General features: G+C 44.0%; 1 protein-coding gene across 1 annotated transcript in view; it reads right to left on the bottom strand.

Annotated features, from left to right (window-relative positions):
- The window catches only part of LOC126251878 (NADPH--cytochrome P450 reductase), a 236,041-nt gene that overhangs the window by 100,463 nt on the left and 118,688 nt on the right, over positions 1-16,890 (bottom strand). The window contains exon 2 of the mRNA XM_049952568.1: positions 11,155-11,340. Coding sequence (XP_049808525.1) covers positions 11,155-11,339 — 185 coding nt within the window. The 5' untranslated portion in view covers position 11,340. The remainder of the gene's footprint in view (positions 1-11,154; positions 11,341-16,890) is intronic.

The raw sequence follows: 16,890 nt of genomic DNA on the forward strand, positions 1-16,890 counted from the left end.
AAACAGGTCGTTAACTAGCAACCCAAGCGCGCTTCAAAAACAGTTGTGCTTTGACACGGTAGCGAAAATCGATTGTGGAAGAGGAAAACCGGCAGCAAGAAGCGGATTTCCAGACTATTTTGGAGGGTTTACATGACCAACCAAAAGCGGTATTGGAAAATCGATTTACGTACTCCGGTTGCCGGAGTGGCCGAGCGGTTCTAGGCGCTACAGTCTGGAACCGCGCGACCGCTACGGTCGCAGGTTCGAATCCTGCCTCGGGAATGGATGTGTGTGGTGTTCTTAGGTTAGTTAGGTTTAAGTAGTTATAAGTTCTAGGGGACTGATGACCTCAGAAGTTAAGTCCCATAGTGCTCAGAGCCATTTGAACCATTTTTTGTACAATCATTACTCCTGAGCGTTTCACTTTTTACAAATAGTAGCGTAGCTTATTTTTGGTATTCAATGAAGGTGACGTGAGCTCTCTTTTATTCGATATGTCACACTTCTATTTGAAAAATATCCTGTGTATAAATATGAAGTCTTCAATGGTCGATATGTTACCCCACAGAGATTCTGATAACAAGCAAAGTGATCTTTGGTTGTCAGTAGCATTGTCATTGCCACTGAAAAATAAGTGAAAGTCAGGTGTTGGTATCGCTGTAGAGCGGTATGAAAATAAATGGCAGGTCACAGAAAGAGAGACGCAGAGGGGGTTGCTTTTTGAAGATAAGATTTTATAAAGATTAAGTTGAGAAGTGTAAAGATATTCTGGCGATGTTGTTGCTGAATTGCGTGCTCGCGCGTAATTTATCATGAGTTTGCGAAAGGGAAATATTTAGCACGATTTTTATCTTTGTCGGTTCGGGTCAGTTAGTTTGATGGATTGCTGAGACGTGATTAAACAAAGTTGTCTACTCGCACATCTAGGACTCAAGAGTTATAGATTTACCACTCCCTTACCATTTCATTAACCAATTTGATGGTAAAATTGTATTTTGTATGAAAAGTGATTTTTCTGACGATGGTTGTGATTTTTAAGGAATGAGATTAATGAGATTCACAATACATTTTTGATGATAGCCTCTTTTCAGTCACTGAGTAAGTTTCTCCCGTCGACTCCTCACGAATTTTTATTTTCTAGTCATGCGCTGTCGCATTGCTCTTAGTGGAACACAGTTGTTCACACTTGGTGTATGATGTGGTTAGCATTGTTGCCCTTCCTTGCACTGGACTTCGACAAGGTTCCTTTCTTTAGCTGGTTTGCTGCTGCGTTTAATATTCACCAGTTTCGAGCAGTATCTAGTTTTCGTTACAACAAAATTTGTGAGCGCCGATTTAATACCAGTGACACATTGTATTTCAAAATTATCTTCAGGGTCGGTTCAGTAAATACCAGTTCAGACCCCGTTTATTATGCAGATATTCTGACTCTTACAGTGCAGTATTACATTCGTGCGTACATCATTTAGTGCACGGTATTTTAATCAATCAGTTTGCGCACATATATTTACAGGGCATTATCACGGAAGAATTTTGGATAGTTATTCTTTCAAAATTTTACTCTGCCGGTTTTTGTGTGTTGGAATTGCAAGACACGCACTGTTAGCACTGTTGACTGCATTTCACAGCACAGCATTTCCCAGCACAGTTTTTTTTTAATATACATATTCACGTTTTTTATTTATTTTTAGTAGAAGTTAATTGTAACACAGTTATACTGTTTCTGGTGGATTTGGCACTCTTTATCGGATAGCATTTACTTAAGTACACCACTTGCATTGCTCAGGTTCACATTGCAACACAGATATACGAAAGTACAGAATAGCGAACGTGTTTACACACAACACATCAACAGTAATAAAACAGAACTGTTGTTGTTGTCGTCGTCAGGCCAAAGACTGGTTTAATGCAACTTTCCATCTACTCTATCCTGTGCAAGCCTCTTCACCTCCGAATAACTACTGCAACCTACATTCTCCTGAATCTGCATACTATATTCATTTTTTCCTTCCTATACGATTTTTCTTCTCCAATACTGAACTGTTGATCCCTTGATGTCTCAGACTGTATCCTATCAACTGACCCCTTCTTTTAGTCAGATCCTCCCATAAATGCACGGCTCGCATTTATCCCATTTATTGTTTGTCATCTTCTATTACGGTATTGCCGCCTCGTTTTCTTATTCCTGTCGTACTTGCCCGTGAGCGGCAGCAGCAGCGTATATCGACAAGTGCACTGTCGTACCATCTCTGGACGACCGATAGTATTTCCGGGTCGTCGTGTGTCTGGCAGTCTGTTCGGGACGGACCAGCAGTGGAGTCGGGACGCAGCAGCAGTGGAGTCGGGGGACGGAGCGCCGGTGAGGCGCAGACAGCCAGTGTTCGCCGACCGCTGGCGACACACACTGGCGAAACACGCTGCCGAGATTGGGGCAGAACGATCGTTGGTTGGTCGTCGCATCGGACGACGTATACTTGGTCCTTTCACCGTTTCCAGGCCTGTGCAGTTGGTCGGTTGGCGTGGAGCACGAGGAAATCTCCGCGGCGCGTAGTTTGGCCGAACCCGCTGGCTGCCTCTATGCGGTGTCACAGTGTGTGGTGCTGTTCCCATTGCTACGAGGTTCGTGGCTCACCAATCCTGGGCATGAAAGTTGAGTTTTGACTTAATCTACCAGCCAGTCACGACTGTTCACATTGTGTCGTTTGGAGTTCGTTGTCAGCTGTTGGGATATTCCCGAGAGCAACAACATGTGTTTTCAAGTTGGCAAATTTTAGCCACCCTCCCGTGGAGTTTAACTGCACTTGGTTATTTGAATTTAAGTGCACCAGCGGAATCTTCTGCCTTGTGGCCATTAACGTTCCGGTTACCTGTCCTGGTCGTTGACGTAAATTCAGGCAGTGTACTTTCCTGATCATGTTGTCGCTATCCAGCACAGTGTGTAGTTCGACAGTTCAATGTATTGGTTGTGGGCGCCAATATCTTCTACGTTGTTCCATTGAACTCCCTTGTGTGCTGGTCGGGTGAAGCGGAGGTTATCTTGTCGGTGGGTCCGTTGACTGTCTATCGGTTGGGTTGTCGTCCAATCGACAATGGTTGGGCCGACTGCCTGTCTCACCTAAGCGAGCGTTAGTGTTCGAATTCCAGGCCGACCCTCGGAACTTCTGAGCGCCCTTGGGTGTACTGCCTTTTCTTGTTTGTTTTTGTTGTTTGTACTTGTATGGCTTCTAGCCGATTTTTAGATTAAGGTTGTTTTGCCCGTAAGGCGCCAGATGATTTGGATCTTCAGCCTAATTTAAGAACTGTTCTATGTAAAGCCTCTGGCATTTTTAAAATTAATGTTATTGAGTTTTGAGTGTTGGGTCTTCAGCTGGTGTTGAATTTAAGTGGTTTTGCTCTTAAAGTGTCAGATTCTTTGGGCATTCAGCCTAATTAAAGAACTGTTTTAAGATAAGGCCTTGCCTTTTAAATTGATGATTTTGGTTGAGCTTTAAGTTACTGGCTTTCAGCAGTTTTTAAATTAAAGTGGTCTTGCCCTTAAATCATGAGATTGTACGGCGCATTCAGCTGTTCATTAAGTTCCAAAACCAAAGCTGGGTGTTTTTTTTTTCTTGGCTCTTGTAATGTTTGATCAAATAAAAGGTTGTATGTTCGAGTGTAACTGACAGCCGCTTCTTTGGCCCCTTTCCACAACTTAAACTACTTGTCCTGTCCTGCGGGTTTAGCAGGGCATCTCACTTCTCATTAGTTACGTTATCTACAGATCTAATCTTAAGCATGCTTCAATGGCAACACATTTCAAAAGTTCCTATTGTCTTGTCTAAACTGTTTATTGTCCATGTTTCACTTCCATATATGCCTAAACTCCATACAATAACCTCTAGAAAAGAATTCCTAACACTTAAATCTATATTCGATGTTAAGAAATTTCTCTTCTTCAGAATCGCACAGTTACAATTGTCTTATTGGCTCTGAGCACTATGGGACTTAACATCTATGGTCATCAGTCCCCTAGAACTTAGAACTAGTTAAACCTAACTAACCTAAGGACAGCACAACTGTCTTATTTCTATGAGTGTATGTAGCTATATCCTTAGAGATAACGTCACTATTTGTAAACTAAAATGTACTTCATACTTTGTATGGATTTATGTCCTATCGTCTATTGCATACATTAACGGCGGTATAATACTGTTATAATTTACCAAAATTTGTATCTTTCAGCTGGGACTCACTGTTTATGCATTATTTCTATGCAGGAGCGTTGGAGACTGTGTGCCACTCCGAAGTGCTCACAACGAATGAAACATAAACCATCAAAATAAAAATAAAGGTGGTTATCGAACTGATATTTCCAGAAAAAATACTGGCCAAGAAAAAATCTCACACCCTGCAGCAAATCACGTGCATGACACCTACCTAATTGGTATTATGTTGGAGAGTATTTATTTTGTTTTTATTAGCTTTAACTTGCTGACAAACCCGACGTTATTAATAACTTAGCACCGTCTCATTTCTGGCAAGGATGGGACAAGAAATAGAATGTAACGCTTTTAACAATAAAAATCCAATCCAGTGGCCAGTAATTTCTTTTTTTATTGCGCGACCAGTTTCCACGCCTAATGCTTCATCTCCAGGTGCCGCCAAATAATTATGGAAACATAAACGTGTGGCAGCCGGCCCAGCCAGTTATGAGGGGTCACGACCACGGCTAACAAACGCGTGGGAGCGTAGGACCAACAGCCCTTCTGGACAGCCAAAGCATCAGTCCTTCAAACTTATTTCACATCCAAAGAGCACGTTTTCGGATATGTTGAGAGGCCAGACAAACGTGTGGTTCCTGAAGAGGGGCAGCAGCCTTTTCAGTAGTTGCAGGGGCAACAGTCTGGATGATTGACTGATCTGGCCTTGTAACATTAACCAAAACGGCCTTGCTGTGCTGGTACTGCGAACGGCTGAAAGCAAGGGGAAACTACAGCCGTAATTTTTCCCGAGGACATGCAGCTTTACTGTATGATTAAATGATGATGGCGTCCTCTTCGGTAAAATATTCCGGAGGTAAAATAGTCCCCCATTCGGATCTCCGGGCGGGGACTACTCAAGAGGACGTCGTTATCAGGAGAAAGAAAACTGGCATTCTACGGATCGGAGCGTGGAATGTCAGGTCCCTTAATCGGGCAGGTAGGTTAGAAAATTTAAAAAGGGAAATGGATAGATTAAAGTTAGATATAGTGGGAATTAGTGAAGTTCGGTGGCAGGAGGAACAAGACTTTTGGTCAGGTGATTACAGGGTTATAAATACAAAATCAAATAGGGGTAATGCAGGAGTAGGTTTAATAATGAATAAAAAAATAGGAGTGCGGGTTAGCTACTACAAACAGCATAGTGAACGCATTATTGTGGCCAAGATAGACACAAAGCCAATGCCTACTACAGTAGTACAAGTTTATATGCCAACTAGCTCTGCAGATGATGAAGAAATTGATGAAATGTATGACGAGATAAAAGAAATTATTCAGATAGTGAAGGGAGACGAAAATTTAATAGTCATGGGTGACTGGAATTCGTCAGTAGGAAAAGGGAGAGAAGGAAACATAGTAGGTGAATATGGATTGGGGGGAAGAAATGAAAGAGGAAGCCGCCTTGTAGAATTTTGCACAGAGCATAACTTAATCATAGCTAACACTTGGTTCAAGAATCATAAAAGAAGGTTGTATACCTGGAAGAATCCTGGAGATACTAATAGGTATCAGATAGATTATATAATGGTAAGACAGAGATTTAGGAACCAGGTTTTAAATTGTAAGACATTTCCAGGGGCAGATGTGGATTCTGACCACAATATATTGGTTATGAACTGCAGATTGAAACTGAAGAAACTGCAAAAAAGTGGGAATTTAAGGAGTTCGGACCTGGATAAACTGAAAGAACCAGAGGTTATACAGAGTTTCAGGGAGAGCACAAGGGAACAATTGACAGGAATGGGGGAAAGAAATACAGTAGAAGAAGAATGGGTAGCTCTGAGGGATGAAGTAGTGAAGGCAGCAGACGATCAAGTAGGTAAAAAGACGAGGGCTAATAGAAATTCTTGGGTAACAGAAGAAATATTGAATTTAATTGATGAAAGGAGAAAATATAAAAATGCAGTAAATGAAGCAGGCAAAAGGGAATACAAACGTCTCAAAAATGAGATCGACAGAAAGTGCAAAATGGCTAAGCAGGGATGGCTAGAGGACAAATGTAAGGATGTAGAGGCTTGTCTCACTAGGGGTAAGATAGATACTGCCTACAGGAAAATTAAAGAGACCTTTGGAGAGAAGAGAACCAATTGTATGAATATCAAGAGCTCCGATGGAAACCCAGTTCTAAGCAAAGAAGGGAAGGCAGAAAGGTGGAAGGAGTATATAGAGGGTTTATACAAGGGCGATGTACTTGAGGACAATATTATGGAAATGGAAGAGGATGTAGATGAAGATGAAATGGGAGATAAGATACTGCGTGAAGAGTTTGACAGAGCACTGAAAGACCTGAGTCGAAACAAGGCCCCGGGAGTAGACAACATTCCATTAGAACTACTGATGGCCTTGGGAGAGCCAGTCATGACAAAACTCTACCATCCGATGAGCAAGATGTATGAGACAGGCGAAATACCCATAAACTTCAAGAAGAATATAATAATTCCAATACCAAAGAAAGCAGGTGTTGACAGATGTGAAAATTACCGAACTATCAGTTTAATAAGTCACAGCTGCAAAATACTAACGCGAATTCTTTACAGACGAATGGAAAAACTGGTAGAAGCGGACCTCGGGGAAGATCAGTTTGGATTCCGTAGAAATGTTGGAACACGTGAGGCAATATTAACCTTACGACTTATCTTAGAAGAAAGATTAAGAAAAGGCAAACCTACGTTTCTAGCATTTGTAGACTTAGAGAAAGCTTTTGACAATGTTAACTGGAAAACTCTCTTTCAAATTCTGAAGGTGGCAGGGGTAAAATACAGGGAGCGAAAAGCTATTTACAATTTGTACAGAAACCAGATGGCAGTTATAAGAGTCGAGGGGCATGAAAGGGAAGCAGTGGTTGGGAAAGGAGTGAGACAGGGTTGTAGCCTCTCCCCAATGTTATTCAATCTGTATATTGAGCAAGCAGTAAAGGAAACAAAAGAAAACTTTGGAGTAGGTATTAAAATTCATGGAGAAGAAGTAAAAACTTTGAGGTTCGCCGATGACATTGTAATTCTGTCAGAGACAGCAAAGGACTTGGAAGAGCAGTTGAACGGAATGGACAGTGTCTTGAAAGGAGGATATAAGATGAACATCAACAAAAACAAAACGAGGATAATGGAATGTAGTCAAATTAAATCGGGTGATGCTGAGGGGATTAGATTAGGAAATGAGACACTTCAAGTAGTAAAGGAGTTTTGCTATTTAGGGAGTAAAATAACTGATGATGGTCGAAGTAGAGAGGATATAAAATGTAGACTGGCAATGGCAAGGAAAGCGTTTCTGAAGAAGAGAAATTTGTTAAAATCGAGTATAGATTTAAGTGTCAGGAAGTCGTTTTTGAAAGTATTTGTATGGAGTGTAGCCATGTATGGAAGTGAAACATGGACGATAACCAGTTTGGAGAAGAAGAGAATAGAAGCTTTCGAAATGTGGTGCTACAGAAGAATGCTGAGGATAAGGTGGGTAGATCACGTAAGTAATGAGGAGGTATTGAATAGGATTGGGGAGAAGAGAAGTTTGTGGCACAACTTGACTAGAAGAAGTGATCGGTTGGTAGGACATGTTTTGAGGCATCAAGGGATCACAAATTTAGCATTGGAGGGCAGCGTGGAGGGTAAAAATCGTAGAGGGAGACCAAGAGATGAATACACTAAGCAGATTCAGAAGGATGTAGGTTGCAGTAGGTACTGGGAGATGAAGAAGCTTGCACAGGATAGAGTAGCATGGAGAGCTGCATCAAACCAGTCTCAGGACTGAAGACCACAACAACAACAATCAAAATTTTAACTACAAAGTCCCTCTACAACCTCAAGGAGCTAGTAACAGGAATTTTAGAACACACTATACAGGGTGAATATTAATGAAACCGACAAATTGCAGGAACAGAGTCCTTATTTGAAATGCACGAGAAAAGGTCCTGTCAACACGTGTCCGGAATTGGATGGTGTGCGTGCAAAGACAACATATCGTCCTGCAACACAGTACAGAGCTACATCGCATCCATGTCACAACAGCTATTCAAAGTGGTCTCCATGGAATGCAGTGCACGCGTTCGCACATCGCATCATCGACTGCCGCCCTCTTTCCATTGTTCCTGCCTCTCTCCGAATCGCGTTAGAGCGTGAACACGCTGTTCAAGGGTTTGCACACCAGGAACTGGTTCAGCACGCACAACGCTTTTTCAGATACCCCCAGAGATAAAAATCCTGGGGCTTTAAGGCCGGTGATCTGGCAAGCCACGCCACAGAGGCTCCACGTCCTATCCAACGTCCGGGGAAGATGTTGAGGTGATGGCGAACTGTAATGCGGAAGCGGGGTGGTACTACGTCATTAAGAAGTCACGTAACCTGTAGTATTGCCAAAGGCACATTCTCCAGCAGCCGAGGCAGAGTATTCCGCAGGAAGTCCAGGTACGTTCCTCCCTCGAGGCGTTGTGGAATAACAACCGGTCCACGTACGTGGTCGACGAGAATCCCTGTCAACACACTGACCATGAACCGATGCTGATGAGACGCATCAACCATTCCCTGAGGAGCGTCTGTACCCCAACGGTAACGATTACGCAGTGCTGGTAAAGATTGCTTTCTGACTAAAGAGGACCGATGACTTAAATCCTATAATTGTGATGGTGTGGCGCAGAGCCCATTCACAAAATCCTTCCCGTAGAGATAAATTCGCTGCTGATAATCGTTCCACTCATTGCATGTGATAGGGATAGTAGCTGGTGTCATACAGGATACACATAATCGTACTTTGGCTTACACCATGTTGACGGGCCACTTGCCTGTAGCTTGTGCCGGGGGGTTCGTCACATTAGCCTGTACAATCCAGTCTTCCAAATCTAGTGTACGAAAAGAACTCCGCCTCCCTGCTCGTTCGTCTGTCTCAAAGAACCGATGATCACACAAACGCCCGAAAAGGGCTTGCAATGTTGTGATGTGGTTGGGTCTGTGAGGGTACTTGTTTTGGTATAGCCGTGATGCTTCTCGACTGCTTCCATTTGCTTGGCCGTACACAAACACCACCTCGGCGTGTTACCGACATGAATACTGGGCCATTCTGCTGCTTAAAGTACGTTGCGTCAATCACACAGCCTACAACACACAAGGAACGCACGACACGAGGAACTGTCATTCGTCAGCGCCATCTACCTTTTCCTCCATTTCAAGCCACCTATCCGAGCTAGAAGTTTGACGCTTTTATTAATGTTATGTTGTTTAAACTAAAAATGCACATTATTTTATAATCATTTAACAAAAATGTTCACATTGCAGAATAAATAAAAACGAAAACCCACTGACGTTGGCACAGTGGTGCCGAAACATGTTTGGGTACATCTACATCCATACTCCGCAAGCCACCTGACGGTGTGTGGCGGACGGTACCTTGAGTACCTCTATCGGTTCTCCCTTCTATTCCAGTCCTGTATTGTTCGTGGAAAGAAGGATTCTTGGTATGCCTCTGTGTGGGCTCTCTGATTTTATCCTCATGGTCTCTTCGCGAGATATACGTAGGAGGGAGCAATATAATGCTTGAATCCTCGGTGAAGGTATGTTCTCGAAACTTCAACAAAAGCCCGTACCGAGCTACTGAGCGTCTCTCTTGCAGAGTCTTCCACTGGAATTTATCATCTAAATGATCCTGAAACGAAGCGTGCTGCTCTCCGTTGGATCTTCTGTATCTCTTCTATCAATCCTATCTGGTACGGATCCCACACTGCTGAGCAATATTCAAGCAGTGGGCGAACAAGCGTACTGTAACCTACTTCCTTTGTTTTCGGATTGCATTTCCTTAGGATTCTTCCAATGGATCTCAGTCTGGCATCTGCTTTACCGACGATCAACTTTATATGATTATTCCATTTTAAATCACTCCTAATGCGTACTCCCAGATAATTTATGGAATTAACTGCTTCCAGTTGCTGACCTGCTATACTGTAGCTAAATGATTAGGGATCTTTCTCTCTATGTATTCGCAGCACATTACACTTGTCTACATTGAGATTCAATTGCCATTCCCAGCACCATGCGTCAATTCGCTGCAGATCCTCCTCCATTTCAGTACAATTTTCCATTCTTACAACCTCTCAATATACCACAGCATAATCTGCAAAAAGCCACAGTGAACTTCCGATGGCATCCACAAGGTCATTTATGTATATTGTGAATGGCAACAGTCCTACGACAGTCCCCTGCGGCACACCTGAAATCACTCTTACTTCGGAAGACTTCTCTCCATTGAGAATGACATGCTGCGTTCTGTTATCTAGGAGCTCTTCAATCCAATCACACAATTCATCTGATAGTCCATATGCTCTTACTTTGTTCATTAAACGACTGTGGGGAACTGTGTCGAACGCCTTGCGGAAGTCAAGAAACACGGCATCTACCTGTGAACCCGTGTCTATGGCCCTCTGAGTCTCGTGGACGAGCTGGGTTTCACACGACCGTCTTTTTCGAAACCCATGCTGATTCCTACAGAGTAGATTTCTAGTCTCCAGAAAAGTCATTATACTCGAACATAATACGTGTTCCAAAATTCTACAACTGATCGACGTTAGAGATACAGGTCTATAGTTCTGCACATCTGTTCGACGTCCCTTCTTGAAAAGGGGATGACCTGTGCCCTTTTCCAATCCTTTGGAACGCTACGCTCTTCTAGAGACCTACGGTACACCGCTGCAAGAAGGGGGGCAAGTTCCTTCGCGTACTCTGTGTAAAATCGAACTGGTATCCCATCAGGTCCAGCGGCCTTTCCTCTTTTGAGCGATTGTTCCTCTATCCCTCTGTCGTCTATTTCGATATCTACCATTTTGTCATCTGTGCGACAATCTAGAGAAGGAACGAGAGAAGGAACTGAGAAAAACGGTGTTTTGCGTAACTGGCGGACCTCACATCCAAAAATTATTAATGTTCACTCAGTATACACTGCCGTGGCGTGTACTCACTGTATGGTGTAGGACTTTGTGGAGAAGGCGGCCAGCTGGGCCTCCTTCTTGGCCTTGCGGCTGCGCAGGTACCAGACGGCGAGCCCCAGCAGCGCCGCCAGCAGCAGGATGTCGACGGCGCCGAGCAGCGGCTCCTCCTCCACCGGCTGCGCACCCAACTCGTTGCCTCCGGCCTCTGCTTCCATCCTGCAACACCAGCACACTCGGACACGTCAATAACGACGGCGACCACGGGGAGGCACTGTATATTATACCGCAATATGCAATCAAAGTTAAATACAGAAATTTGTATCGAAAGTAATCTTTGCCTGATACTACACTACCGGCCATTAAAATTGCTACACCAAGAAGAAATGCAGATGATAAACGAATATTCATTGGACAAATATATTATACTAGAACTGACATGTGATTATATTTTCATGCACTTTGGGTGCATAGATCCTGAGAAAACAGTACCCAGAACAACCACCTCTGGTCGTAGAAAACGGCCTTGATACGCCTGGGCATTGAGTCAGAGCTTGGATGGCGTGTACAGGTACAGCTGCCCATGCAGCTTCAACACCATACCACAGTTTATCGAGAGTAGTGACTGGCGTATTGTGACGAGCCAGTTGCTCGGCCACCATTGACCAGACGATTTGAATTGGTGAGACATCTGGAAAATGTGCTGGCCAGGGCAGTAGTCGAACATTTTCTGTATCCAGAAAGGCCCGTACAGGACCTGCAACATGCGGCCGTGCATTATCCTGCTGAAAAGCAGCATTTCACAGGGATCGAATGAAGGGTAGAGCCACATCTGAAATGTAACGTCCACTGTTCAAAGTGCCGTCAATGCAAACAAGAGGTGACCGAGACGTGTAACCAATGGCACCCCATACCATCACGCCGGGTGATACGCAAGTATGGCGATGACGAATACACGCTTCCAATGTGCGTTCACCGCGATGGCGCCAAACACGCATGCGACCATCATGATGCTGTAAACAGAACCTGGATTCATTCGAAAAAATGACGTTTTGCCATTCGTACACACAGGTTCGTCGTTGAGTACACCATGGCAGGCGATCCTGTCTGTGATGCAGAGTCAAGGGTAACCGCAGCAATGGGCTCCGAGCTGATAGTCCATGCTGCTGCAAACGTCGTCCAACTGTTCGTGCAGATGGTTGTCATCTTGCAAACGCCCCTTCTGTTGACTCAAGGATCGAGACGTGGCTGCACGGTCCGTTACAGCCATGCGGATAAGATGCCTGTCATCTCGACTGCTAATGATACGAGGCCGATGGGATCCAGCACGGCGTTCCGTATTACCCTCCTGAACCCACCGATTTCATATTCTGCAACAGTCATTGGATCTCGACCAACGCGAGCAGCAATGTCGCGATGCGATAAACCGCAATCGCGATAGGCTACAATCTGACCTTTATCAAAGTCGGAAACGTGATGGTACGCATTTCTCCTCCTTACACGAGGCATCACAACAACGTTTCACCAGGCAACGCCGGTCAACTGCTGTTAGTGTATGAGAAATCGGTTGGAAACTTTCCCCATGTGAGCACGTTTTAGGTGTCGCCACCGGCGCCAACCTTGTGTGAATGCTCTGAAAAGCTAATCATTTGCATATCACAGCATCTTCTTCCTGTCGGTTAAATTTCCCGTCTGTAGCACGTCATCTTCGCGGTGTAGCAATTTTAATGGCCAGTAGTGTAAATGCTACCACAGGGTGTAACGTGGACAAAGAGAAATAATATTTCCCGACTTTTCCTGGTTAAAAATACAGTTTCTCTCGGTTCAAAATATACCTTTTCCAGGATCAAAACACACTATTTGAGTATTTTGCTGCCTACGTAGCAGAATTCCTTTGTTTACACCACGATCCCCAATGCTAACTTTTAGTTTCTCGCTGTTGTCAATTCTGCTCCTTCTCATTACTTTCATCTTTCCATATTCTGTACTCTTTAAATTCTACATTCCATTCAACACATCCTGCAATTCTTCACATTCACCGAGATAGCAATGTCGTCAACGAATCTTATCGTTGATATCAGTTCACTCTGAAGTTTAATCCTACTCTTGAACCTTTCGTTTATTTCCGTCATTGGTTCTTCGATGTACAGATTGAACAGTAAGGGCGGAAGACTACATCCGCGTCTTATACCCTTTCTAGTCAGAGCACTTCGTTCTTAGCCTTCCAGTCTTATTGTTCCCTCTCGGTTAGGAAGTCTGTAATGTCTAAATAGGGACCTGTAGCCGCAGTGCTGTATGAGGCAGAGGTATCAGGGGGTTTCGAAGATATTAATTTAGCTCCAAGTGGGCAGATAGATCAGCAGTACACGTCAAATGATATCATAAATCAATAGCCTATACAGACGACATTTTACTGGTGAGCCAGAACGAGAATTGGCTGAGAAATATGGCAGAAGGCGTCATCGTAGAGGCGACGAAACTGGGTTTGGGTTGGGTTGTTTTGGGGGAAGATACCAAACAGCGAGGTCATCGATCTCATCGGTTTAGGGAAGGATGGGGGAACGAAGTCGGCCGTGCCCTTCCAAAGGAACCATCCCGGCATTTGCCTAGAGCGATTTAGGGAAATTACGGAAAATCTAAATCAGGATGGCCGGGCGCGGGATTGAACCGTCTTCCTCCCAAATGCGAGTCCAGTGTTCTAACCACTGCGCCACATCGCTCGGTAGGAAACTGGGTTTACAGCTCAATGAAAACTAGACTGAACAACTACTGGTATCACGCACTGAGCAAGACCAGGTCACGCTATCTTCACACAGACTGGCATGTGCTACTTAATCCTGAAAAATACACTAGGTTCAACGCGGTCACAGACAAGACTAAACGCAAGACATCCTCCTCATCATTTGACCAGTTGTTTTCTACGGCGTAATAACATGGAAAGCGAGGCCCACAAGAAAAACAGACCGTGGCACATACGTAACAGCATGTGACACTGCAGATCTTTTCGAGTGCTAGCAGCCGTCTCCAGCAGTAGCAAGTAACTACTCCAGACGAGTTTAACAATGCTTAACTGAGCGTTTACATGCATGCAAGCTCTCATTAGCACACGACAAAGTGACACGACAAATGGGTATCTTTTCACTGATATTTTGATTTCTCGTGGGCCCTGCACGGAACGGAGTGTTCGTGAGGTATGGCGGACAAGGCGACTGCTGTGACGTCACATGCTCGTTGCGGGGTGGGGTGGGGGTCGTAATTCTCACGGCCTCCGATGGACAGCTAGCAAGGAAGAGAGCAAACGTGTTGTCTTCTTTGTATTACAACCAGGCAGCTGAGAGGACGACAAGTGGCGTGACGGGAAGTCAGAGGATCATAAATGCATTGAGATACAAGAGACTCCAGCACATTAGCGTGAGGCGAGAACATGCGAGAACGCAATGCCTGGAGAGTTGGTGGGACAGCTATAAAAACCGCTCCTCCTTGACAGTGCGAGAATACGTGCGGGGGAATGGTACAACAAATTGGGCATTTTAAGATAGTGAAAGACGTGGCCCTAAATCCACACAGGTTCAGGCAACTTGTTGTAGCAGCAGATGATCTTTCTGACCGATGATAGCTTCAAAAAATGGTTCAAATGGCTCCGAGCACTATGGGACTTAACTTCTGAGGTCATCAGTCCCCTAGAACTTAGAACTACTTGAACCTAACTAACCTAAGGACATCACACACATCCATGCCCGAGGCAGGGTTCGAACCTGCGACCTTAGCGGTCGCACGGTTCAAGACTGTAGCGTCTAGAACCGCTCGGCCACTACAGCCGGCTGATAGGTTCACGATAATTAAGGTGCCGGTATTTACTTAGCTTTTGACCTCCAAATACTTCGCTACAAAACAGTACACACACATTTCCACCGACGTATGAGTGTGGCTCGTAATGTCGACAGAAGTAATATTTTACGGATGGATCAGACTATGGAAACAATACGACTAGTACGCAAAGGGAAAGAATTTTATTGTGTAATTAATTCTATCATTTACGAAGATATGGAATGATCTGTTTTGTTCTGGTACTCAATATTTATTACTGGTACTTCAGAGAGAGGGTTGAAACCTACAGCGCAGGGGCGGCTCCAGTGATTTTACCTCTCCTACCAGACTTTTGAAGGATTTGGTATTTCCACAGTGAAGGCTAGTTTTCGTGCGTCATGCCTTACCTCTCGGCGCGCCGGCGAGCGCACGCCGTCGCTTTACGGCGGAGGCAAAGTGGTGTCTTTCTAGAAATTAAGGACAGAGCTCTCCGGTAGAGAAACCTTGTATGCTGCTGGCTAATAAGGCGACTAGCTATTACGAAAGCGCCAAGAGCTTGAATACTTCTGGCGGTTGTTTCTTGTGAAGTGGGAAAACGAGCTCTTTCTTTCGTGATAATCGTAGATTGTGTAAGTTCGCATGAGTCTAGAACTTGAGTAATTAAAGTAAGTTCAGCTTAGGCAGCACACTCAAAGGTAAACTTTAGATTAGCAATTAGGGTGGTGAATTAACCCAGGAATTCGTGGATTTAGGACAACTGAAAACGATGAACGGAAGAACTGTCAAAGAAGACAAAAGCATAAATAATTTGTCTTTCGATAACTAACTGCCGCATTTTGAAGTAATTTCACAATGCGACTGACATAAGATTTATAGCCATTTCTGAACCTCGGTGCTCTTTTGCTAGCATGCAGTGAAAGTTCTCCACTAAACGTCAACTAACAGCGAAGAGGGCTCTCAGTACGCAGAGGCAGACAGATTTTGCTAATCTGATTTATTTGCACTCGCTTCACGCTCTCCGCCATTCTGGTCACAGGCAGGTCAATCGGCACACCGACAGCTGTGTTATCCTCTGCCAATGGCGTCAAGTTCAGGTCCTCACTCTAAGGAAAAATTTCTGGCAGTACCGGGAGTTGACCCCGGGTCCTCCATATGACAGTCAGCCACGCTGACCACACTGCTACCGAGACGGACTAGAGAACGCAGGTGATCAGTTATTTTCCGTTTTTCTAGATTTCCTACTACTCCGTACACTGATTAGAGAGATGACCGTAAAGAGTATTTCCTCCGAGCGTCTCACTGTTAACTAACGATTCTTCACGAATTAAGGTCAGAATGTAATTTTGTACGGCGGTCATCAAAAAGCGTAAGGTTTTAGTGTTCAAACTCAAATTATAAATCTAGCAAGCATTCATCACATATTCAAGGTACTACCGAACGTGAAAAAAAATTTATTAAAAATAAATAAATAATGGTTCTAGAACCGACCCCAGATTTATCACAGTACGCACGTATTTTAATGCACGGAAGAAGAGTTAACTGTTATTCTTGTGTGTGTTCGGTGAAATAAGTCACGGTGAAGAATATGTTCTAACGCCATCATTGTCCAATGAGTGTGATGGGCACATTTCAACGAAACACCGTGTTATGTTCTTTAATGTATCTTAGATACGCTACCTTCTTTGCCCAACACGCCCTAGATATTTTAAACCTTCATCCTGCCAGATTTTCTGACCATTTTGACAACACTATTGACAGTATAGAAACAAACACAAAAATGCCAAGGATTTTAGTTTTCTACAAGATAAATAAAGGAAGGCAATACACATGTCTTGAGAAGCAGACGTTTTGTAAGAGTTGGCACAAAAATGTCAAACTAATTGTATGAAATTAGTTATACCTTCGGTCTATACACTTATTATGCGACTCACACACACACACACACACAAACACACACACACA

The sequence above is a fragment of the Schistocerca nitens genome, chromosome 4 (genome assembly GCF_023898315.1).
Source record: "Schistocerca nitens isolate TAMUIC-IGC-003100 chromosome 4, iqSchNite1.1, whole genome shotgun sequence".
Classification (NCBI taxonomy): domain Eukaryota; kingdom Metazoa; phylum Arthropoda; class Insecta; order Orthoptera; family Acrididae; genus Schistocerca; species Schistocerca nitens.